This window comes from Cinclus cinclus, chromosome 4 (assembly GCF_963662255.1).
Source record: "Cinclus cinclus chromosome 4, bCinCin1.1, whole genome shotgun sequence".
NCBI lineage: Eukaryota > Metazoa > Chordata > Aves > Passeriformes > Cinclidae > Cinclus > Cinclus cinclus.
In genome coordinates this window covers 59,748,000-59,769,079 of record NC_085049.1, presented here as the reverse complement: position 1 = coordinate 59,769,079, position 21,080 = coordinate 59,748,000, and the positions used below count along the sequence as shown (strand labels likewise).

At 42.2% G+C, this 21,080-nt stretch overlaps 1 protein-coding gene across 3 annotated transcripts in view; it reads left to right on the top strand.

Moving 5' to 3' along the window:
* The first annotated feature begins 4,879 nt into the window (after window positions 1-4,879).
* The window catches only part of TCF20 (transcription factor 20), a 65,053-nt gene continuing 48,852 nt past the window's right edge, over window positions 4,880-21,080 (top strand). For all 3 annotated transcript variants that reach the window (XR_009933175.1, XM_062492245.1, XM_062492244.1), the window contains exon 1: window positions 4,880-5,535. Coding sequence is in view for 2 of the 3 variants with exons in the window: in XM_062492245.1 (XP_062348229.1) it covers window positions 5,482-5,535 (54 nt within the window). In the remaining variant the exon portion in view is untranslated. The remainder of the gene's footprint in view (window positions 5,536-21,080) is intronic.

Below are 21,080 nucleotides of genomic sequence, written 5' to 3'. Positions count from 1 at the left end.
GTCTGGAGGAAAGCAGCCTCCAAGGGGTGCACCCAAGACATGACCATCAGTATGCCAAAAATCTGTGCTTGTCCAAAATATTTTCCAGCAAGCACAGATCCTTTGGTAGTCTTAAGGTGAAAAGTTAGGTATCAGTGAATTAATGAGAGGAGAATCTTCCCTGTCTTTGCTGCAGTTCCTTAGGAGACATCTGATACTGCTTCTCCCTTGTGTAGGGTCAGATGTAACACTTTTTATGTGAAGTGTAAAAAAATAGGAGGAAGGTATGGGAAGTCCTGGGGCTGGGTAGGAAGAGAGGCAGGAAATGTTAATGAATGTAGCCATGCTGATGTCTTTCTTGGAGAAAGAGAAACAGGTGAGCTGCCTTGCTTTACTCTGGCTTAAAGATGTAGCTGTCCCATCGTGAATATAAGTTTCAGCCCCCAGTTGCATGACCTGTAGGTGCCAAATCTTGCTGTCATGTTTTGTATTATCTATCTTCAAGGTAGTCACTAATGTCCATTCCCATAGCATCTAAGAGTCTCTAGATGAAAGCTGTAAAAGTGCAGTGGTGAGCCTGTGCATGACATGAAATTGTGTAACAGGGGAAAAGATTAGGATAAGGGTAATACTTTGAGGGGATGGGTGGCACGTCTGTGAGAAATCTGTGTGCCTGACTCTGTGGAGGCTTCACCTTCCTAGTGCTGCATCAGCAGTAAGACCTTTTGCAAAGAAGAAGAAATCTCTCAGAGGACCCCACCAGCTGCAGTCAGAAATCATGTTCCCTCTAACAAGCACCGGGGTGCTTGGAGCCTTTCCAGCATGTTACCTGCAAATTTGTTCTTGATCCCCCATCCTGCATCACTTACTGTTCTCCCCTTTTTCAGGCAGAGGGAGCTCAGGGGTGTGTGAAGATGAGAGGTGGTTGAGGTCAGGAATGGTGTCATCCTTCTGTTCCCCCTCCAAGCTGCTAATGCATGCTTCTGGAGAGCCACACGAACTGAGTAATTACTGAATTACAGCTAGATCAGAAGTGGTGACCTCAAAGACAGAAGGAGACTCTCCATCTCCATTTGTCAGTCCTCTTGGGGTCAGAAGGACAATTTTTCGCTGGGATCTGTGAGACAAGGGAAAGAAAAGTGCAAGGTAAGCCTTACATTCAGGCATAACAGGGAAAAATGTTTGCTTTAGCCATTGCAGGGTTCATGTGCAGTAAGATGCAGCATTGCTTGCATGTGTGTAATGACAGCAGCACTGGTAGGAGCAGTGGCACTAACCTGCAGGGCTACTCAGGGGACTTTATTTTGCTCAGAATCTCCCATCCATCATAGAGGATGGCGCCAAGTCTTGAGACCATTTTCCTGCCTTATTTGTGCCTCTATCCTCAAAAGCATTTTGATTAGGAGATGGCAGGGAGGATTTCCGGGAGCAAATGGATAGGATTTGGAAAGTTTCTGTTGTGGTAGTGCCATAGTACATTGCACTCTGTACAGTTACAATCGAGCTGATTTTCTTGCACTAAAAGCAGAGATTTCAATCTTTCTTGCAACAGTGGTGTAGCATATGTGCTGAATTTATAGCACTTACTCTTGGGTGATGGAATGTATTTGCTGGAAATCTACATTCAAACCTGTTTAGTTTGTTGTGTTGGTTATAAAATGGAACCTTAAGGTTTTGGTGTGTTTTTTTGTTGTTGTTTTGTTTTGCTTTGTTTATTTGTTTGTAACCATTTTTGGCCTTAAATCCCTGGGGTTTTTTCTTTTCAGAATTGGAGGGTGAGAGCATATAGATGCAACTGAGGATTTTACCCTGGAGCAGAAAGGCTTGCATGGGTGTTAGATTCCCACCCTGACTGTGTGTGTGGGATTGTAGTCCTAGTAGCATGATGGGGTTACTTTCTTCATTAGTCCTAGTAATGTTTTATTTATAACAATTTTTTTTTGTATAACTGATGGTGGTCAGGTGGATAGATGTCACTGAACATCCAAGTCAGAAGGTTGAATTTCTTTCTTCTGGAAAGAAAATGAAATGTTCAATGGCACAGGAAAACTTGGCAGTGTGAACAAGGTGTACTAATGACAGTGGTTTTTCATCTGGAGTCTGCAGACAGCCAAAAATTAGTTTCTGAGAGAATTAAATTATCCATTAAGCTCAGTGGGGTTGTACAATGAAGCCTGATATATCACCTGGAAAGCTGCAAAGGATATGGCGTGATATTTAACTAACATAGTTTTGATAACTTTGTTTACATTCTGCACTTATATTGACCCTGTGTATTACCAGTGATGCCTACTGTAATGCAGTAGCTGACGATGGTGTGACAATTAGCTGTATTTATACCATGAGCTTTTTCAGAACTGCAGTTCATCCTTCAAAATGAGCTATATAATTTTCAAACTTTTTAACTATTTTAAAAAGCAACTCTTGTATTTCCCTTCTAACACCTATAAAGTAGTCATAACGGAGATGGGAAATGCTGCTCTGCAGCAGACTAGAGATCCAGATATTTCACTGTGTGAATTCACTTATTTTTGGTCCTTTGAGAAATACTTGAGTTGGTAATGGTTGCTGTCCTTGTCTTTTGTATGCCTTTTTGAGCATTTTAACAAAACTTTTGCTAGTTATGCTGCAACTTCATTTTAGACATTAGGTAAAAAATACCTTGATGTAACAGGTTTATCTAGATAAGCTGTGCTCTCATGTATTTATATGTACCAAAGGGTTTTACCTTAAGGTAAGTTTCAGTTTAGCTCAAGTTAGAGTGCTCTAAGCACTCCTACCTTACAGATCTACATAAATTATTGACCTCAATTGTTGCTTCACTTCAAAATCAGAAAACAGATTTGGAAAACTAAATTATAAAAATCTTATTGAGTTCCCTCACCCCATTACAGCTTTTATCACAGTCCTGGATCCCCAGGGGGAATGCTGCTCTAACCAAGCTCTTAGCATGCCGTAGCAGTCAACAAGATTAAGGCTGTTTGTGACGAGAGCAACCTTGTCACGGTAAATGTGCTGCCAGCCACTTCTCCAGGCGAAGGAAGCGATGACCTCCACCTCCTGTGAGCGAAGCACTGTGCCTGAAACACCACCTGGGAATGGGCAGCCAGTGCTGAGGAGAGCAGGGTGGACGGTACTATGTGAGAACATGCAGTGAGGCAGTGCCCGTGTGTTCCAGCTGCAATTTCCAGGGAACTTGTGCGGAGCGCATCACCTGAAGTGAGATAAGGCATAGATCACAGCAGTAGATTTGTCTCAGAAAGGAGCCAGTGCCTCTTGAGTCCCAAAACGAGCAAGCAGAGGAGCAGACAAGTCTTTCCTAGATGTTCTAGGTGCACGATTGCCTGAGCAGCAGCTGGGGAGTCCCTAACACCCACAAATTGTTAACTTGAAAGACAGATGGAAGAAACACATGTAATTGTTGTCTATTCTGGTTGTTTTCCCCAGACTACTGGGCATCATTTTAGGCTTATCTAGGTGGAATTTCAGCCAGCCTCCAAATTATTTTTCACAGATAACGCATGGTATGAGATGTGGTGGTTTGTATTCATTTTTCATAAAAAGCAAGTCACCTGTGGAGGAGCCATCAGGGAAGTTGTCAACTGGCCGTGTTTACAACACAGTACTTCACAGCAGTTCATTGCCTTTGGGATGAGCTCTGAGCAGAGGCCTTCTCTTGGAATATGCCTTGCTGAGGATGTGGAAAACAAAGCTTGGGAAACAGGGCAGTTATTGGAAGTGTCATATCTGCTCAGTAAAGTTCTGGCAAAGCAAGTTTTAAATTATGCTTGGGCTTTCTCTGCCCAGCACTTAAGAGCTTTGCAGACTGCCAGCCCTACTGCATTTTCACGTGAAATGTTCTGAGTGGCAGATGGAGGAAACTAATGTCATATAGAGCTTCCTTTGCTGGCATACTGGCTTAAATGAAGGAGGTGATGATTTGACAGGCACTGCATCCTTGCTCTGCAGGCTCATTGCCCTCTCGCTCTCAATCCCAAAGATTAGTGAATAATCTGAAAACATCTTAATTGTCTCTTCAGCACAGAAGTGCAGCTAGACAGACGGGACTGCCAAATGCAAGGCCAGTGGGGACTGGGAGGACTGTCAGTGCCACTTCTGACGGCCCGAGAGGCTCCGGGCAGGCGGCGGGGCAGGAGAGCCCGGGCTCCGCCGCCTCCATGTTGTTGTTTCCTCAGATCCCCGCGGCTCCGCTGAGGCACCTCCGGTTCGGGGCCCGCCCAGTCCGGCGTACGGCCCGATTGCCGCCTCGAGGTGTGCTCCAGGGCTCCGAGCCGGTGCAGGGGCGTACCGGGCTCGTCAGAGCTCGGCCGGCGCTCTCCGCTCCGTGCCTGGCGGGCAGGCCGAGTAGGGACAAGTGGGCAAACGGAGCAAAGCCTGTTCTTAAAATGACTGGGGTGGAGAGGACGGTATTGATTTGGGAGGAGGGGGAATCGTGAGTTGCCCCGGTGCCTGCCCAGAGGAGTCCCGGTGCCCTCGGCAGGGGCGGGCTGCTGTAGCACGCGCACCGGGCGCGCCTCGCCCACGTGCTCCGGGCGCGCGGGACGGATGGCGGTGGCGGTGGGGGTGGGAGGGGGGGGGGAAATGCGGCGCGCGGCTCCTTTAAGGGGGCGCGCGGTGGTGGGAGGGGCGGTGGCTCCCTTGCGCCTGTTTTTCCCCCCCACGTGCGCGCGCGCGCGGAGGCACGCCCCCCCCTGCGCGCGGGGGCGCGCGCGCACGCGCCGCTTCCCCCCCCTCCCCTCCCCTCCCTCGCCCGGCCGGGACCCGCCGCCTCGCGCCGCCGTTCCCGCTGGCGCGCGCGCTGGCTCCGCCGCCACCCGCCGCCATTGGCTGCCGGGGGTCAGGTGACCCCGTGTTATTTCCTGTGTGTGTGTGTGTGAGGTGTGTGTGTGAGGTGTGAGTGAGGGGAGGAGGATGGAACAGGACGCCCCCGCGCCCCCGCCCGCCCCTCGGCCCCGCCGCCCCCGCTGCTGAGCCGCCCCCGCGCCGCCCGCCCCGCCCGCCGCGGCGGAGGGCGCCGGGCACGGCTGCGGGCGGTGGGGGGGGGGGGTGGGGGGTGGGTCTCAGGTAAGGGGCGGCCGCGCTCGCCCGGGCTGTGTCGGTGTGTGTGGGAGGCCTGGGGAGGGAGTGCGAGCCCCTGGCGGGGGAAGCCGAGGTCGCCTGGGCGTGTGGGAGGGGATATGAGGGTCTCATCCGCGAGCTGGAGAGCGAGCGCTGGGTACAAGGGGTTTGTGAAAGGACTCCTGGGAAGTTCAACCTTTCCCGTCCCTCCCCTTTTTTTCCTTTTTTTTTTTTTTTTTTTTCTTTAAGTAAAAAAAAAATGTTTGTTTACGTGTGTTCGAAGACGCCCTCGTGCTGCCTGGTGGGGTGCTCACCTGTTTTTCTGTCCCGGAAGAATGTTTTTTTGCAATAATTGTCAAGTTCTGTGTGGGGATTGGTGTTTTCGTTGAAGAGATAATCGATTAAAACTGCTGGAGAAGATGGATGCACGGTGCTCATATTGTAGTAGGTGGACAGGCTGTGTTGGGAATGCTTGAGGTTTGTAGTGCCTCTCTGCTTTTTGGAGGCTCAGCGTAGCCGATGCTTATCTGCAGAGATAATCAGGATATAATGTGTTTGGGCTGCTGTGAGGATCAGTTTGTCTTTTGTTAATGGTGCTTACCTTGCTGGAAGTTGTGTTTAGGGCTGCAGTTGGAAGTTATTTTTCCTGCCTTGAGGGAAGGAATAAGAGAAAGTTATGTAACATAAATGTTCTAACCTATGTATCAGAGCTGCCTAATGGTACTGGGGCTCTGTTATTAACCTGAAAATAAGAGCATGTTTGTGTGTGAATCAACAAGTGACTGCTGTCTCTCTGAGCGGATTTGGCTCCGCCAGAATCCTTTATTTTTTGTGTATGCTGCCTTTTCCTTCATTAAAAGGGCGGGCAGTTTGATTAAATTGCAGCATTGTTTTCTGTACCATTGCATTTTTTTTAAAGTCTTCCTTTGAAAGCAAAAGAAAAATCAGAGGTACACCTGTGAGGGGATTGAGTTTCAGAGCTTTCTGTGTTTAGGTTAGCATTTTGAAAGCTATTCGTGTCTGTGTCGCTTGTTGCCATCTGTTGCTGCATGCATGGGTAATTCTTTGGAGAGTATGATTTTTAGCGTGCTTCCTGACCAGTAGATGTGCATGGAGTAGTTGGATCCCCTCTACTCATATTTTATAAAACAATGAAGTGACTGGATGATGGAGATGCAGCAGCTTTTGGATTTGGTTTGTAGCACATTGGCTGAACTCAATTCAAGAAGAGCTGGTTTCTTTTACACCTTTTCTAGACTTCTTTTGTCAGATCAACTTGTTTTTTGAGGCTTCCTGATGGGTATTATATGGCCTAATGGAGTGCATTTGGTTAAGTGTATATGATAAATAATTTTTAGTATTGATACTTGAGTTTTCATTTAGCTGAAATGTTTTGGGTTTTATTTTTTGTTTCTTTGGGGCTTCCTTTTCCCTTTAAATCCACATTTTTAAATAGGGTGCCATGCTAGTTCAGTTTGAGTTGTTTGAAGCTGCATTATTTGATACTAAGTTCCATTGGCATTTAAAAGGGCAGCTGGATTAGTATACTGCAGAGAGAATTGCTGTTAAAAAATGAAAAAGATTTATTTAGTTAGTCATCTGTCTCTTAAACTTTGTTAATGCTACAAGGAGGGGAGGATAGTCATTCCTCATTTCTGTAAATTACTGGTATGAGAAATGCATATTGTGGATTCTGGTTAAATTAACAAGTTACTATACCATTTGAGTAAAAGTATGGCAACACTTTTTATATAAAATACTACTTTCTTACTGTATTCTTTTGAATCTTGTAGCTTTGGGATAGCTTTTGGGTTTCATATTGCTAGTTTTGAATGTCTAGTGGAAGTTGATGCTCTTCAGCCTACTTGGCTTTAGGTCTGTTAGCATCCTTTCTAGTAGAATTGTTTGTGTTTTGACACAATTTGTGCTTTGACCTATAAATCAGTTTTCAGCAGTTTTGGGATTGATGAAACATGGATTTTTGCTGAAACATGTACTTTCATATACCTTTGCAGCCTGGGGCAGGTTAATCGTGGTTCCCTATATGAAAGCTGTAGGAGCAGCTTCGTTGTTAATGACTTTGATAGGAGATCAGAAGTTTTGTTGTTGTTGTTACTTTTGTTACTAATGCTTCATAAAAATAGCCTGAAGTGAATTTTTATTTAAAGGAGTAAATCTGTTTCTATAGTGTGTAAATAAGAAGTTAAGGTTATTTAAATGAAAGAGAACTTAGTTGTAAAGGAGACGTCTTTATATCGTCAGAAGCTTCCTTAATCTTCAGCTGAAGAAGTAGGCTCTTACTAACCTGTTTGCTACATTTTAAAGGATGCTCAGAGAGTAAGTAAAAACATTCTTAATGGTTCCCTCTATGATTGATACATATATGAAGTGTGGAGGACAAAGAGTGAAATGTGTAGGATTTTGTTGTTTGTTTGTTTTTTTTTCCCTCTCCCACTTCCTGTTGTGGAAATGTGTGCAAAGACAGCCCTTTGGGCTCTTAGGACTATGTTAGAGAGAAAATCATTGCGTGCCCCCTTTCTCCCTTTTTAGGTCGCATTTAACTAAACCGCCCGTGGGACGCAGCAAAGCGGCAATAACGCCGCTCTTGGAGTACGAGTTGCAGTGCACATGTCCTGTTGCTATTCTACTATCTTGGCATGCTGCTATCTGCAGTGAAGGCATAATGTGTAATAAACTTGAATAATTTCATGCTGCTTCCTTGGCTTCTCTATGATTTGAGATCAGGGTATTTAAGAGTTTATAGCTGACTTACGCATATCTTGCATTTTGGCACAGGGCATGCCAGATCTCCATTTGGGTGGGATAGCTTTTTAATTAAAGCATGTGGTTATTTTTCCATACCTTGTTCAGTTACGTTTTGTACTTATGAAAAGTATTACACTCATGTTTTGGGAACCTGAGTTCTTATAAATTACAAAGACCCAGTAATGCTTTTGGCAGTGCTCGTTTCTCAGACTTCACAGTGTACCTTAACTGGCTGTGTGAGAATTTGTGTTGCTTAATCCCATAGTTGGCCTCTGAAATGGGGAAAATTAGTAATGGCAGTTTCTGAAGAGCCAACTAACTGATTTGTTGGTGGAGACTGGACTGAGACCAACCAACTCTTCCCATTCAAGAACTTAGATCTGCAGTTTGATAGCAAAAGATGTTTTTTATTGACTGCTGTTGGTGAAATCTCTTTCGAAATAATATTTTCATTTCTGGTTTAGCTTTTGGACTTCTAAAATCAAAAATAAAGGCAGTCCTAAGTGTTTAAACCAGCTTCTAATAGTGTTGATATGCTATGTAGAAATGTCTTCATTGTAGAAAAGCATTTAGTGTTACTGATAAAGAACACACACGTAGTGTAAGCAGAGGTGTATACTTCCCTAAAATCATGCAGGAGAGGCTATTCCTGTAGTGGAATCCTAATGTTCAGTTCTGTTCCTATCAAACTTCTCTTACTTACAGAAAGACAAAAAAACCCCCAAAAATGGTGGTTCAATTATTCATATTGCCTGGGTCCCATTCCTGACAGTTCTTGAATAGACTTCAGTCTTGACTGAACTGAAAAAATGGAAGATGTCTTCAGCCCTGTACAGCACTGCTGGTGCATCTGTGTCACACTGGTGTTTGGCTACACCGCTCCTTGATTGCTTCAGCTGAGCCTTTCCACTGCTGCTTGCCACTAAGATACCTATGGATTTGTTTGGAGTCACTTGGAAAAGCATGTGACATTCTTCATTATGCATGTGCATGGGTTTGCTTTCATTTTAAAAAGAGAAAGGACCAAAATAAAAAGTGAGACCCAAAGACTCAAAAGTGAAGACTGACATGTAGTCTGCAGTGGATTCTGTTTTGCCCTGTTGGAGGGATAAGATCGGCTCTGGGTGTTCTAGAATCTGTGCTTTGCTGCCTGTTTGTCTTTGAAGACAAAAAATGTAGATTTGCATTTTACCAGCTCTTGAACTTCTTGCTGCCTTAATGGACAACAGCACAAGCAGTCAAACTTCCAGTTTCGGATACAACAGAGCTATGATCTTGCAGTAAGACTCTTGTTTCTTCCTGCCTCTTACCAGTGATTCCTCAAGAATGGAGCTAAGCAGCGGTAGCCAAAAATGCAGGCATCCTCTTATGAGCTCAGACTGGTGAGAGTGAAGAGGCTTGTGTTTTTTCCAGGGCCTTTTGTGGTTCTCTTTTACCACAGTGTTTGTACCCTGTGGTGATACTGGAAGAGGGGGAAGAAGTGTTACCAGGTTCTTTGTCGGGAAGCCCTGGCTTGATTTCCTTGAGATTTGACTTATTCTCAGTTTGGGAAGGCTGTTATTTCTTGCCTGAATTATGATGCAACAAATAGAAAAAAAGCTAGGAAAATTACTTTTTTCACCCCTACTTTTTCATTACAAGCATACCTATGTTCATACCAATAACTGTATATGGTATTCATTGCACATAGCTGAAACACGATGATTTGGTTTTGTAGTGTTTTACTAGTATGAACTCAGTCATCTAATTGCTAGTAAATTGCAAATCCTAAACAGAACCCTCTGATGAGATCTCGTTACTTAGCTAGAAATTGTATAGGGAACTACTATGCTGGAAGCTTTAGTACAGTTTATTTGAAATATTGCTCATATCACATTCCCTGTAAAATTAGGTGATGCAAAGTGTCTTGTTAATAGCTTTTAACTGAACTAAAGACTTGGTATTAGCAGAGCTGACTGAGTGGCTTGTGTCCATGGATAGCATCACTAATGACTGGGAAAAACATACCTAAAACTTATTCGCTAAAAGAAAAATACGTGCTGTCATGCTTGCCAGAATAGGAATAAACCTTTATAACCATAATGAAATGTTGTTAATCAGCCTTCAATTCGATATCTGCAGTTTTCTGTTACCCTTGGTCAGGTGTCTGGATGCACTTGAATTTCCATGAGATTTGGTTTCTTCAACAGTGTTTTCTATGAGTAGATGTTCTGGAATAGTGGAAATGCTATGTGTATGTAACATAAATGGTTACATGATAAATGTAGTGAATGATGTGTGATTAGCATTATGTTTTCTGCTGGAAATACAAAACATCAGGGCAGAAACAGTCTGGGAGGTTCTTGGAATGTGCGTCCCCTGACACGAATGATGAGGTATAAAACTAGGGAAGGACCTGTGGTTTGTGAACAGAGAAGTAATAGTGGCTGATATGATGGTCAGAGAACATCCTAGGCAGAACGATCATGCAAAGATAGTTTTCAATTCTTGGGTAAGTAAGGAGAGGAGTCAGCAGAACTGCCACCTCTGACTTCCAGAGAGCAGAGACTCTGGCCTGTTCAGGAGCCTGGTTGACAGAGTCCCTTGGAAGGCACTCCTGTAGGGCAGAGGAAGGTTGGACATGGTTCAAGAAGGAAATCTTACAAGTGCAGGAGCAGGTTGTCACCATGTGCTGAAAGCTAAGCCAGCAGGGAAGACTGGTCTGTCTGAACAGAGAGTTTTGGCTAGAACTTGGGGGAAAATAAAAAGATATGACCTTTGAAAGAGGGGGCATTGAACTCAGGGTAATTACCAGGATGTTGTGAGGTTACACAGAAAGAAAATTAGAAATCCAAAGCCTAACTAGAACTAAATCTGGCTGCTACTGTAAAAGACAATAAAAATGTTTCTATAATATAGAGTAGCAACAGAAGGAGGGCCAAAGAATCCTTTATTGGATGTGGGGAGTGACAAAGGATGAGCAAAAGGTTGAGATGATTATGTTTTTCTACTTCAGTCTGTAATGGTAAGACCCGTTGTTACCTGCGTATCCAGTCCCCAGAGCTGAAGGACAAGGATGGGGAGAAGAAAGAAGCTCCCGTAACCCCAGGGAAAACAGTCAGCGACCCTGCTACACCACTTAGATACAGGCAAGTCTGTGGGGCCAGATGGGATCCACTCAGGCTATTGATGGAGTTGTCAGAAGTGTTCATTGAGCCCCTTTCCATCAGTGGTCCCAGCTACCTGGGGAGGTCCCAGGTGATTAGAAGTTGGCAAACGTGGTGGCCATCTACAGTAAGGGCTGGAAGGAGGATCTGGGGACTGCAGACCTGTCAGCCTGACCTCCGTGCCCAGGAACGTTGCGGAACAGATCTTAAGTGCCATCATGTGACAGGTATGGTTCAACCAGGTCTAGTCAGCATGTGTTTAGGAAAGTCAAGTCCTACTTGACCAACCTGATATTCTTTTGCAACAAGGTAACCTCTTTAGTGAATGATGGAAGGGCTGCGGCTGTTGCCTAGCTGGACTTCAGTAAAGCTTCTTATGGTGTTTCTCTCAGCATTCCTCTGGAGAAATTGGTTGTTGGTGGGCACATGATTGTTTGCTGGGTGAAAAACTGGCTGAATGGCCAGTCTCAGAGTGGTGAGGAATGGAGCTGCATCCAGCTGGCAGCTGGTCACGGGTTTTGTTCCCCAGGGCTCTGTGCTGGAGCCAATCCCATTTAATGTCTTTATCAATGACCTGGGTGCAGAGATTGAGTGCACCCTCAGTCAATTTGCAGATGACACCAGGCTGGGCAGGAGTGTTGATGTGGTGGAGCGTAGGAAGGCTCTGCAGGGGGATCTGGTCAGACTGGGTTGATGGGCCAAGGGTACGAGATTCAGCAAGGCCAAGTTCCAGGTCCTGCACTTGAGACACAACAGCACCATGCAGTGCTGCAGACTGGGGGCAAAGTGGCTGGGAAGAAGCCCAGTGGATTGACAGCAGCTGAACACGAGCCCATGAGTGTGTGTGCCCAGGTGGCCAAAAAGGCCAGTGGCAACATGGCTCCTATCAGATATAGTGTGGCCAGCCCCTGTGCACGTGTGAGGCACAAGTGCCTCAGTCCTGTGTCCAGCTTTGAGCTCCTCACTACAAGAAGGACATTGAGGGGCTGGAGTGCATCCAGAGAAGGGCAGTGGAGCTGGTGAAGGGTCTGGAGCACAAATATTAGGAGGAGCAGCTGGGAGAGCTGGGGTGGTTTAACCTGGAGAAAAGGAGACTCAGGGGAGACCTTGTCGCTCTCTACACTACCTGAAAGGAGGCTATAGCCAGGTGTAGTTCATTATTTTCCCCCAAGTAACAAGCAATAGGACAGGAGGAGATGGCCTCAAGTTGTGCTAGAGGAGGTTTAGATTTGATATTAAGAAATATTTTTACTTGAAGTAGTCAAACATTTGAACAGGTTCTCCAGCAAAGTGGTGGAGTCACCATCCCAGGAGCTATTTAAACATTGGTTAAGGACATGGTTTTGTGGCGGCTTTGATTCTATGAGAGGGGTTGGATTTGATCATCTTAAAGGTCTTTTACAAACTAATGGATTCCATGATACTATAAACCATGTATTTCCCTTTTGATCCTCATCTTGCATTCAGGGGAAAAAATGAATTAAATGGTGTTCTGTCCTGTTGTCTGAGTTGGTTTGCCCACTAGAAGTTTTCCCTATTTCACTTCGTGTGTGGAGGTCGGGAGGTTTCTCTTCTCTCTCTGCTCCAACATTTTTGCATGAAATGTGTACATCTGATTTTCTGATGTTCTTGATCCTGACCATGCCTTGTGTGTATTGCTACATAAAATTGGTCTTTTAGATAGTTCTTGATATGTATAATCAGAATAGATACTTAGCAGGCAGTAAATTAAATGGGTTGGGCAAAGTTGTTACAGAAGGAGGTAGCAGATTGTCTTTGTATTGCAGGGCATTGCTGAGTGAGTGGCAGATTCTCTTCTGTAGTGTGGGAGAGAGGAAGTAGCAGGAGCATAATTGAGAAAACTGAACTGTGCTGTACTTATCTCCCATCTAAATCACTGCATTTTAATGCTGAAACTTCTCATCCCTTGTTACTCTGAGAGTGCATAGTAAAGAGAACTCTGCTGTGGAATTGTTTGCTTGCCAGCTGTGGTAGGGCCCTAGTTTTGGTGATTAGCTGGGGGTCCACTGCAGTGTAGTATTCTACATCTTTACAGTTCTGACTTCAGCTAATACCATGTTTACTTTGGAGAACAGGGATTCCTGCATTCTGGCCTTTCCCCCTTTTGTTCTGTGTTTTCTCTGTGCTCTTACTTTTCTACCTTTCGTCTTTCAACTTTTCTACATTAGGTATCTCTCATTTTCAGGTTATCAGAGACAGTTAAAACTGTGTTCTTGCTTGCAAATTGCTCAGTTGAGTACATTTTTATTTCAGTGATGGTAGAATCCTGCAGTTAGTATATAGAAATTTGACTTGCTATGTATTCATTTTGTTTGTTTCCTTGTGTTTTTGCCTTCCAGTATTACAGCTTGTTTTATGTTTGGAAGGTGGAATTTGTGGAAAACCAAAGGGGGTGTATATATAATAGAGCTGCTAAAAATAGCATGGGGAGGAGAAGAGGTTAATTATATGTATGCTCTGCAGCATAGTCAAAACCCTGTCAAAGTTGGTGGAAATAAAAACTTGAGTAAACCTGGGTCAAACTCACCAGCAAAAGCACATCTCTTAGTTCAATGAGAAACAGCATTAGGGAGTTCCTGAAAGTGGAAGGGAGGAGGGTTTAGGAAATAAACTATTTTGGTTATCCACAGAATATATCCACTGTAATGTTTATAAAGACTTTGTTAGTCTGTGTTTACTCGTGGAATTTTGACTCTGTGTGTGCATTGCTTTCCTGGAATAAGCTGAGGAGTAAGGTCCTTTTATACTCAGTCGGTTAACAGGAGTTGAAGAATTAAATCAGGAACAATTCTCAAGGAGAAAGTAATTTAGTTGCCATTTTTCTGGCAGAAACAAGGTAGCAAACTTGAGTTTTTCATGGAAAGTTGGGATGTTTTACGAAAAGTGATCTGGTCGTTTTCTTGTAATAGAACACTAGGACTACATTAGCATTATGGAATGGTTAAATGTAATCCATCATGTATGGTTTATGTTAATTCTACCTCTTTATTTAGTCTCCTCATGAGGAGAGCTAGGTGGATACAGAAACAATAGTGTCTTCTGGGTCTTTCCTCCTTGGTGTATAAGATGAATGACTGCAGGAGTGCAGGAATTTAAGTTTAAGAGAATGGTGGGTCTGATTCTGTGAGTAGTGGACCATCTAAGCTCCCTCTGTCTTACTTTAAACTGTTAACTCTAGCATTTCCAAAAATTATGCTCTGAGTGCAGTGTCTTTGTTATCCTCCACTAATCAGTATTTACAGAGGCTTGTTTTCTTCTCTGGTTTTGGATTAAGCCCTCCTCTTTGCTTTCAGCTTCCTTAAGGATATATCCTTTAGGATATGAACTGGAATACATGCCGTAGAAGCTTTGTCTGTCAGCTTTCCAGCTTCAGCACAGCTCCTGGCACTATCACTGTGGTGATACAAAAATCCTCTGGGGAAGGAGAAAGATTTAAACCCCGGTTGTGAGAAGATCTCTAATTGTAGGTTGTTAATTTCTCTGAACTGCTTATGCTCATTAGAGTTAATTTTGTGCCTGTGGTGTGGTCTGACTTCTGTTGACATTTCCTGCCTTTGGCTGTGGCAGCGGAACTTGGAAGTGTGGAGTTTGTTGGTTACAGTGGCTTCAGTTTAAAACCTAGATTTTTCGGAATTTTAACTGAGGTGTGTTAGAAGTTTAATCACTTTATATAGAAATATTGCTTCTGAAAGTTTTTAACTCAGTGGGGGAGCTGGGGAGAGCAAAGCAATTTTAAGTGCTTTAGGCCAAGGCTAGGTGTAAACCTCAGGAGTTCTGAGCTATTTGCTCCAACACTGCTTTGTGCTGCCTTCTCTCTCTCACATCTGTCTGTTGGTTATGCCAGTGGAGCTACAGTGGGGATGCATAATGAAACTGGTTCAAGAAACTGGTCCAATCTGAAAATTTCAAAGAGAGCCTGCAGGGGAGGGGGTGGGTATATATGAAGGGGAGGACGTCCTTAAAATAGTCCTACCTCTGAAGTAATCTCTTCGTTGAATTATTTAGATGTATAAAGTTATTTTGCATTAATCTCAACTGTTTCTCCTGTCTCCGTGCAAGTGTGGCTAAAGTCTTAGTCTCTCCCTGTTAGTCTCAAAAGACAAAGCTTACTGTAAGAATGGGTCTGCTTCAGTTTATGGCTTCAACATGAGGCAGATGCAGTGAAATCTGAAGTGTGGAGAAATGAGCAAAGTGATATTTAGAGGACATAGGTTGTAGGAGACAAGGAGAAATGTTAGGCAAAGAAAAGTTGCTGTTCTTCTAGTGTGAAAATCTTACAAATGCTTTGAAATTTTTTTAAAGAAGTTCAAATGTTTGGGAAAACTAAGGTTTCTCTCTAATTTTTTTATCAGTAAACATGATGTGGCCTTGACTGTATTTTCTTTTGAAGTGTGCCATAGCACAATACACATAGTAGTATTTGCAGACCTTCCACATTCAAATTCCTCTTAAATCTGCATTGACATAGAGGGATGAAGTGCTGAATTCATAGGAAGAATTATTACCTTGGCTAGTGAAAATTTAAAGTGTTAAAGCTAAATGTTTTGCCTTACCTTAAAGGAACAAAAACTATCTATAAGAGGATTGGAAGGTGTAAATTTGGGTACAGCATTTCTGCAATTGAACAGTAATTCTTGAATTTGTTAGATCAAGGTTGTTTTCTACCTGATTTTAATGTTACTGCCTGTAATGTAAATAGGTGGTATTATCTTCAACAATGGTTTTATCCTAATCAATGGATATAATTCTTGTGTACAGTGCATAGCCTGTAATGTAGTAATACTTGCACATAACTGATACAGATTTTATGTCAATTTACTTCATTTGCCTTGAGGAGTTCCCAGGAGTCTTAGTTACAGGCTCATTGCACCAGACATTGTTAAAAAAAATAAGAATAAAAAGATTTAATTGTATAGACTATGTTGAATGGAAAAGACAGACATAGGTACTATTTAATATGACCCTTCTAAGTATTCATCTTAGCAACTTGTCATCAAGGCTGGGGCTACTGCTTAGTATGAGAAATTATAAAATTTAATTAAAAATAATGTGTTAGGATGGTGGTTTTTTTTTTTTTTCCCCACTGAGTGTTCTCATTGTTTTAGATATTGGATAAATTTCTGCACAGAAAGTGGGAGCTTGGGAAGATAGAATTTGGCAACACTGCTTGCACTTTACTGTTTTCCTCTTGCAATTAATAATTGACTTCTCCTTTTCATTGTTTTGTAACTGAAAGGTAAAGGTTTAGTGAGAGCTGTGGTGCCTTTGCTGGGCCTCCTGTCTTGAATGTCTGAGGAGGAGCAGATCACAAGTGGTTCTTGAAGTGGATGTTCAGATTTTGCTGTATTGCCCGAGCAGATATGTTTGGCTGCTTGAAGACATAGGGGGTATGGACACAGGTCAATTTGCAATAAGAGGTATGTAATGAACTGATCAATTCCCAAAATTTTTGGAGGACTAGTGAGGTGGATTAGGATGTGTAAGCAGCTGTTCTGCAGCTTGGAGGGAAAAAAAAATATTAAAAAAAAGTATGAGCTGAAGGTTCAGTATTATATTCATTTTGGTGTTAGGAAGGGTAGTTCAATTGTTGTGTAAAGACAAGAGCCTTTTAAATACGAGCTCCTGATTTCAAGTGCCCTTCAGTAGCCACACCACTTAACAGTTCCTGCTGTGTCGCTTTTGTTGGTACAGATGTTTGTGTAATGACACAGTGAATGGATCTGTCAGGTCAGAAATGGCTTTTCTCCCTCACAGAGTTTTCTCAACCGTATCAGTTCCCTGATCTGTATTGCTCGAGAATGGCTGCGTTAACACCATTGAGAAGGCTGGACATCTTCAACTGGGCTAGAGAAGCCTGACCCTATATGTGAAACCAAAAATGTTGTTTTAATCTTTGGCATAAAATGGAATATGACTGATTTGCGTGGATTCTTATTAAAGTAGCAGTGTCTGTTAAGAATTTGGAAGGATAACTTTCAACAAGAGGTTGGTGAATTTTTGAAAGCTCTTTAGGTGCATCTGTGCTGTAGATGGAGATTGAGAGCCCATGGCATAATAATAAAGTCAGATGTATACAATCAGCCAAAATCCTGCTGAACTTTGATCATTTGTTGTATTTCTAGAAATACATGTTTTCATAGTACTACAGTTTAAATGCTGGCTTACAACAGATGTTGTTCTTGTCAAATTTCTTCTTTCTTTGTGTTTAGGAATATGAATTTAACAGTACACTGTACTAGAAGTGCAAAGCTAAACTGGAGATGGTCTATTAGTTTTGTTCACTTAGTGAGTAAGGAAAACTTGCAGATGCAAAAGAAGTCTGTGTATTTCTGATTTGGTGTTATACAAGTGTTTTTTTTTAAAAAGTATTTTGAATGTGAGGGAAGAAAACAGCACCCAAGTAGCATGCAAAATTTGATTATTTTTTGTTGTTGTTTGTTTACATGATGCCTTTTGGTACAGCAGTTGAATGCTCTGAATATGTCTGTTCACATCTCCCCTGTGAGGTAGGAAGGTACACTGACTCAGGTTTACTGTAGCTGGGCTTTTTCTGTGGTCACTTAAGAAAATATATGGAAAAATAAGTGAATGTAGATTTTATCTAGCAGAATAATCTCCAGAGTATTCCCCTCTCTCAACTGACAAAGCTCACTGTGTTCCTTCTGCCACGCTCATCTGTTCCTCACCCATTCTGTGAGAACCATTTCCTTAATTGTTTGGATTTAAGCTCATACATACTGACTTTCTGAAAAGCTGTACAGACGTTTTGGTAAAGAAGGCATGGTGTCTCTGTGAGATGGTGGAAGCTAGTTACAATCCACTTGGCCAAGCTGTAGCTCATCTGAGGAGATTTTTTGATAAAAGTTTTCCCTAGGAAGGACAAAATTAAATTTTGGTGTCTTGGTTTTTTTTTTTGGTCAAGACAAGTATTGCCACTGATTTGCAAGATTTGTTGCTAATACGTGTTATTAATAGGGACTTAAGAATGTGTAACCACTACATAAAGTTTCTAAGACATGCTTTGATTCTTTAGGATTATAAAATTTGGTTTCTGTTAATGCAGTATTCTGAGTTTAATTTTTATATACTTTACAAGATACTTCAGTTTAGCTACTAACATAGGGTCTGGCACTCTCCGTGATAATGACATATCCTGTATCCTGTTTCAGCTGTGAGTGGTTTAGTAAGGTTTATTTTGTGAAATATATCGTGATGGCTTGGTGAGAGCCAGATCTGACTGTAGTTTTCTCTAAAAGTATGGTGGTGAATAATATCAGAAACACGACTTTCTGAAAGAAGTGAGCAGTGAATGTAGTTACTGCTTGGACAAACTGGTGACTGTTTGAAGAGCTGATTGTCTTGTATTACTTCTATACCATACTTAATGTTGAAAACAAGTCTAAATTATTCTCCCTTTTCTTTAAAAAAAGCATCAAATGTGGAAGAAATAAGTTACATCTGCTACTTTGTTAAATGCTGTCTCAGGTTTGATCTTTAAATTAATCTTGTGGCATTGGGGGTTGACTTGCCTTCTCTTAAAAGCACTTAAAAGTGTTCCTCCAAAACTGAAACAAGGTCAGTCTATTCCCAGCCATTGATCAGGTGTGCAAGTAATAACTGTACCTGCAGAAATGAGGGTTGGCAACTTGGCCTTGACAATGGAAATGGTACTCAGTACATGGAAATCCATTTTTCCTCTATTTGTGGCTGAATTTGGAGCACGGGCATTATTTCTTACAAAATATACTCCTGAATTGCTCACGCTCATGTTCTGGCTTTTGAGATTATTTTGGTTATGTGTGTTCTCTGCTAATTTAAGAAGATACAATGAGGAAGGACAAAAATAGTAATTCTTGCATTTTGTATGAGTTGTGGCAAGAAATGGCTGCAAACTTACATACATCTCTGTCACTTGCACAGCATTTAGTGAGTCTATTTTAATCAGAACCTTGGACACTCTATAACCCTCCCAACTTCTTTGTGTACATCTTGGCCTGTGGAAAATACTGTCTTACTGTTTGTCACCTGCCTGTAACTGCATTTTCTTTCCTGATAAGCATGCTAGGAAGTGAGAGGCTTTTGACAGAGCACTAAAGATGCATTGCATTTGACTGCTGCCTGAGACTTCTCTGCACAGATGGATCGTGGTAGTCAACCCAAATCTAAAGAAAATTTAATGAAGCGGAAGGACCTCACTTGTGTCCTACTGAATGAGCTGGTGGTGGTTTCATTTGCTTCTTTATAGGCTTATAGTCAAGAATTAGGCCCCACAGTATTTTGGTTTTTTAGTTCACTTGCTATGAGCTGTCTGTAGTGATGCATTACTATATTGGCATCAGTGTTACGTGGGAGATCTGGGCAGCTGTCCTGTTATTTGTCCAGTCTTTGATAATCAGGACAAAAAGTTTTAAAAGATTTATGTGTCTGTAAAAGAAAGCCGAGCGTGGTATATTGCAGAAGATCATCTCACAGAGTAATCTTGCTGTGTGAGTACTGATGAGTTCTGTTAATCAGCACTGGTTGGGGGCACTCTGATACACGTGCAGGAACCATTGGAAGATGCTTACATGCTGTTGACTAACATTGGATAATCTTGTGCGCAGTGAGATCACGATGCAGTAGCTTCATACTTTGAGGAACTCCTATGTTAACAAAGTTCTATGAGGCTGTTTCAAATTATTAAACAAAATAGAAAATCTGCATTATGCTCAAAATTAAGTTCACATGAAGAAGGTAAATTGATACATTGCTTGAAACGACTTCACATATCTCACAAATAAGTCTGAGTTTTGGGTAAGAGGACCTATTGCTTCTTCCTGTTCAAGACTTCTGTGCAGTGATTCCGTAAGTGAGGCAGTTTTTTTATCAGCCACACAAGCTTGTAATGTGCTTCCTTTGTTCCTGCTAGGTTGAACGCAAATTTTGATTACTGGGCTGTTGGGGGAGAAATGAGTGTGTTGGAGCAGAGTGAAACTGCTTAGCCTAGTGAGTGTAGTCTGCAGTGTCTAGATGGATATGCTTAGATGGCTCTACAGCTACAGGCTATAAATACTTTCAAGTCATGCAGCTTTACTGAGAGAGCTGCATGCACGTGTAGCAGGAGTGTAGGTGTGACACTGGAGCAGTGAAAGCTGTGCCAGACTCTTACCTTCCCTTGGAATAAACGGAGACATTGCATATTGTGTATGCTGGGAAGTACTGTAAATGTGTGTAATTTGTGGCTGTTGAACTTGTTTGGAGGCAGGACTTTGTCCCTTCTGCTGGGGATGGTGTTATGGAAGTGTACCACCATTATGGAGTTTTATATGATTGTGCTGTAGTCTCTAGTTGGCAGGGGGTGCATTGTCCTCTTGAGATTGTGCATGAGAAGGCATATGTACCAGCTGAAAATGTTTTCTTTAAAGGCTTTCAGTAAAAAATTAATAAAATGGATACATTTTTTTTTTCATGTGGATGGAGGTGGACTTTGATGGCCTTATCTGTCTGAATATATTTTATTAACAAGACTTGTCCAGGGGATTATTCTCACTGGTTTTGCTGAGAGCCCAGCACTTATATCGAAGCACTTTACAGGGCTGTTTCTATTAAGAAAGGCTATTGCAGTAGTAATTGTAATAGTTCTGTATTTATAGCACATTAATGACAGGAAATGTGCTATATGTCTTAAGTGATGCAATGGGTTGGAGCACATCCTATCTTTTTGTACTCCTGTTATTAATGAAATGCCTTTTTTCTTTTTGGCAGCTATTCTACTAGTTATATTACTCAAGTTAGGCTCCTTGTGACAAAGCAAGTATTGTCCTGATGAAAACTTCTTATTTGTTTGTCAGGGTAAATTCCAAGATTGAAAAAAAAAAATTGAAGGAGAAAAATATCTTCTCCCTGTTTTGAGTTAGCATATATAACTTCTGGACTAAATAAATGTTACATGATTGCATGAGATTATGGAGGATAAGAATTTGTGCCTTGGTTGACCTTTACTCTATCTCTGTTCTTAAGGGTATTTTTCAGCATCTTGTGCTGTTTCTGTTCATTATATAATTAAAGTTACTCTTTTTTTAATAGTGAAGAAGTCTTAAGAATGCTTGC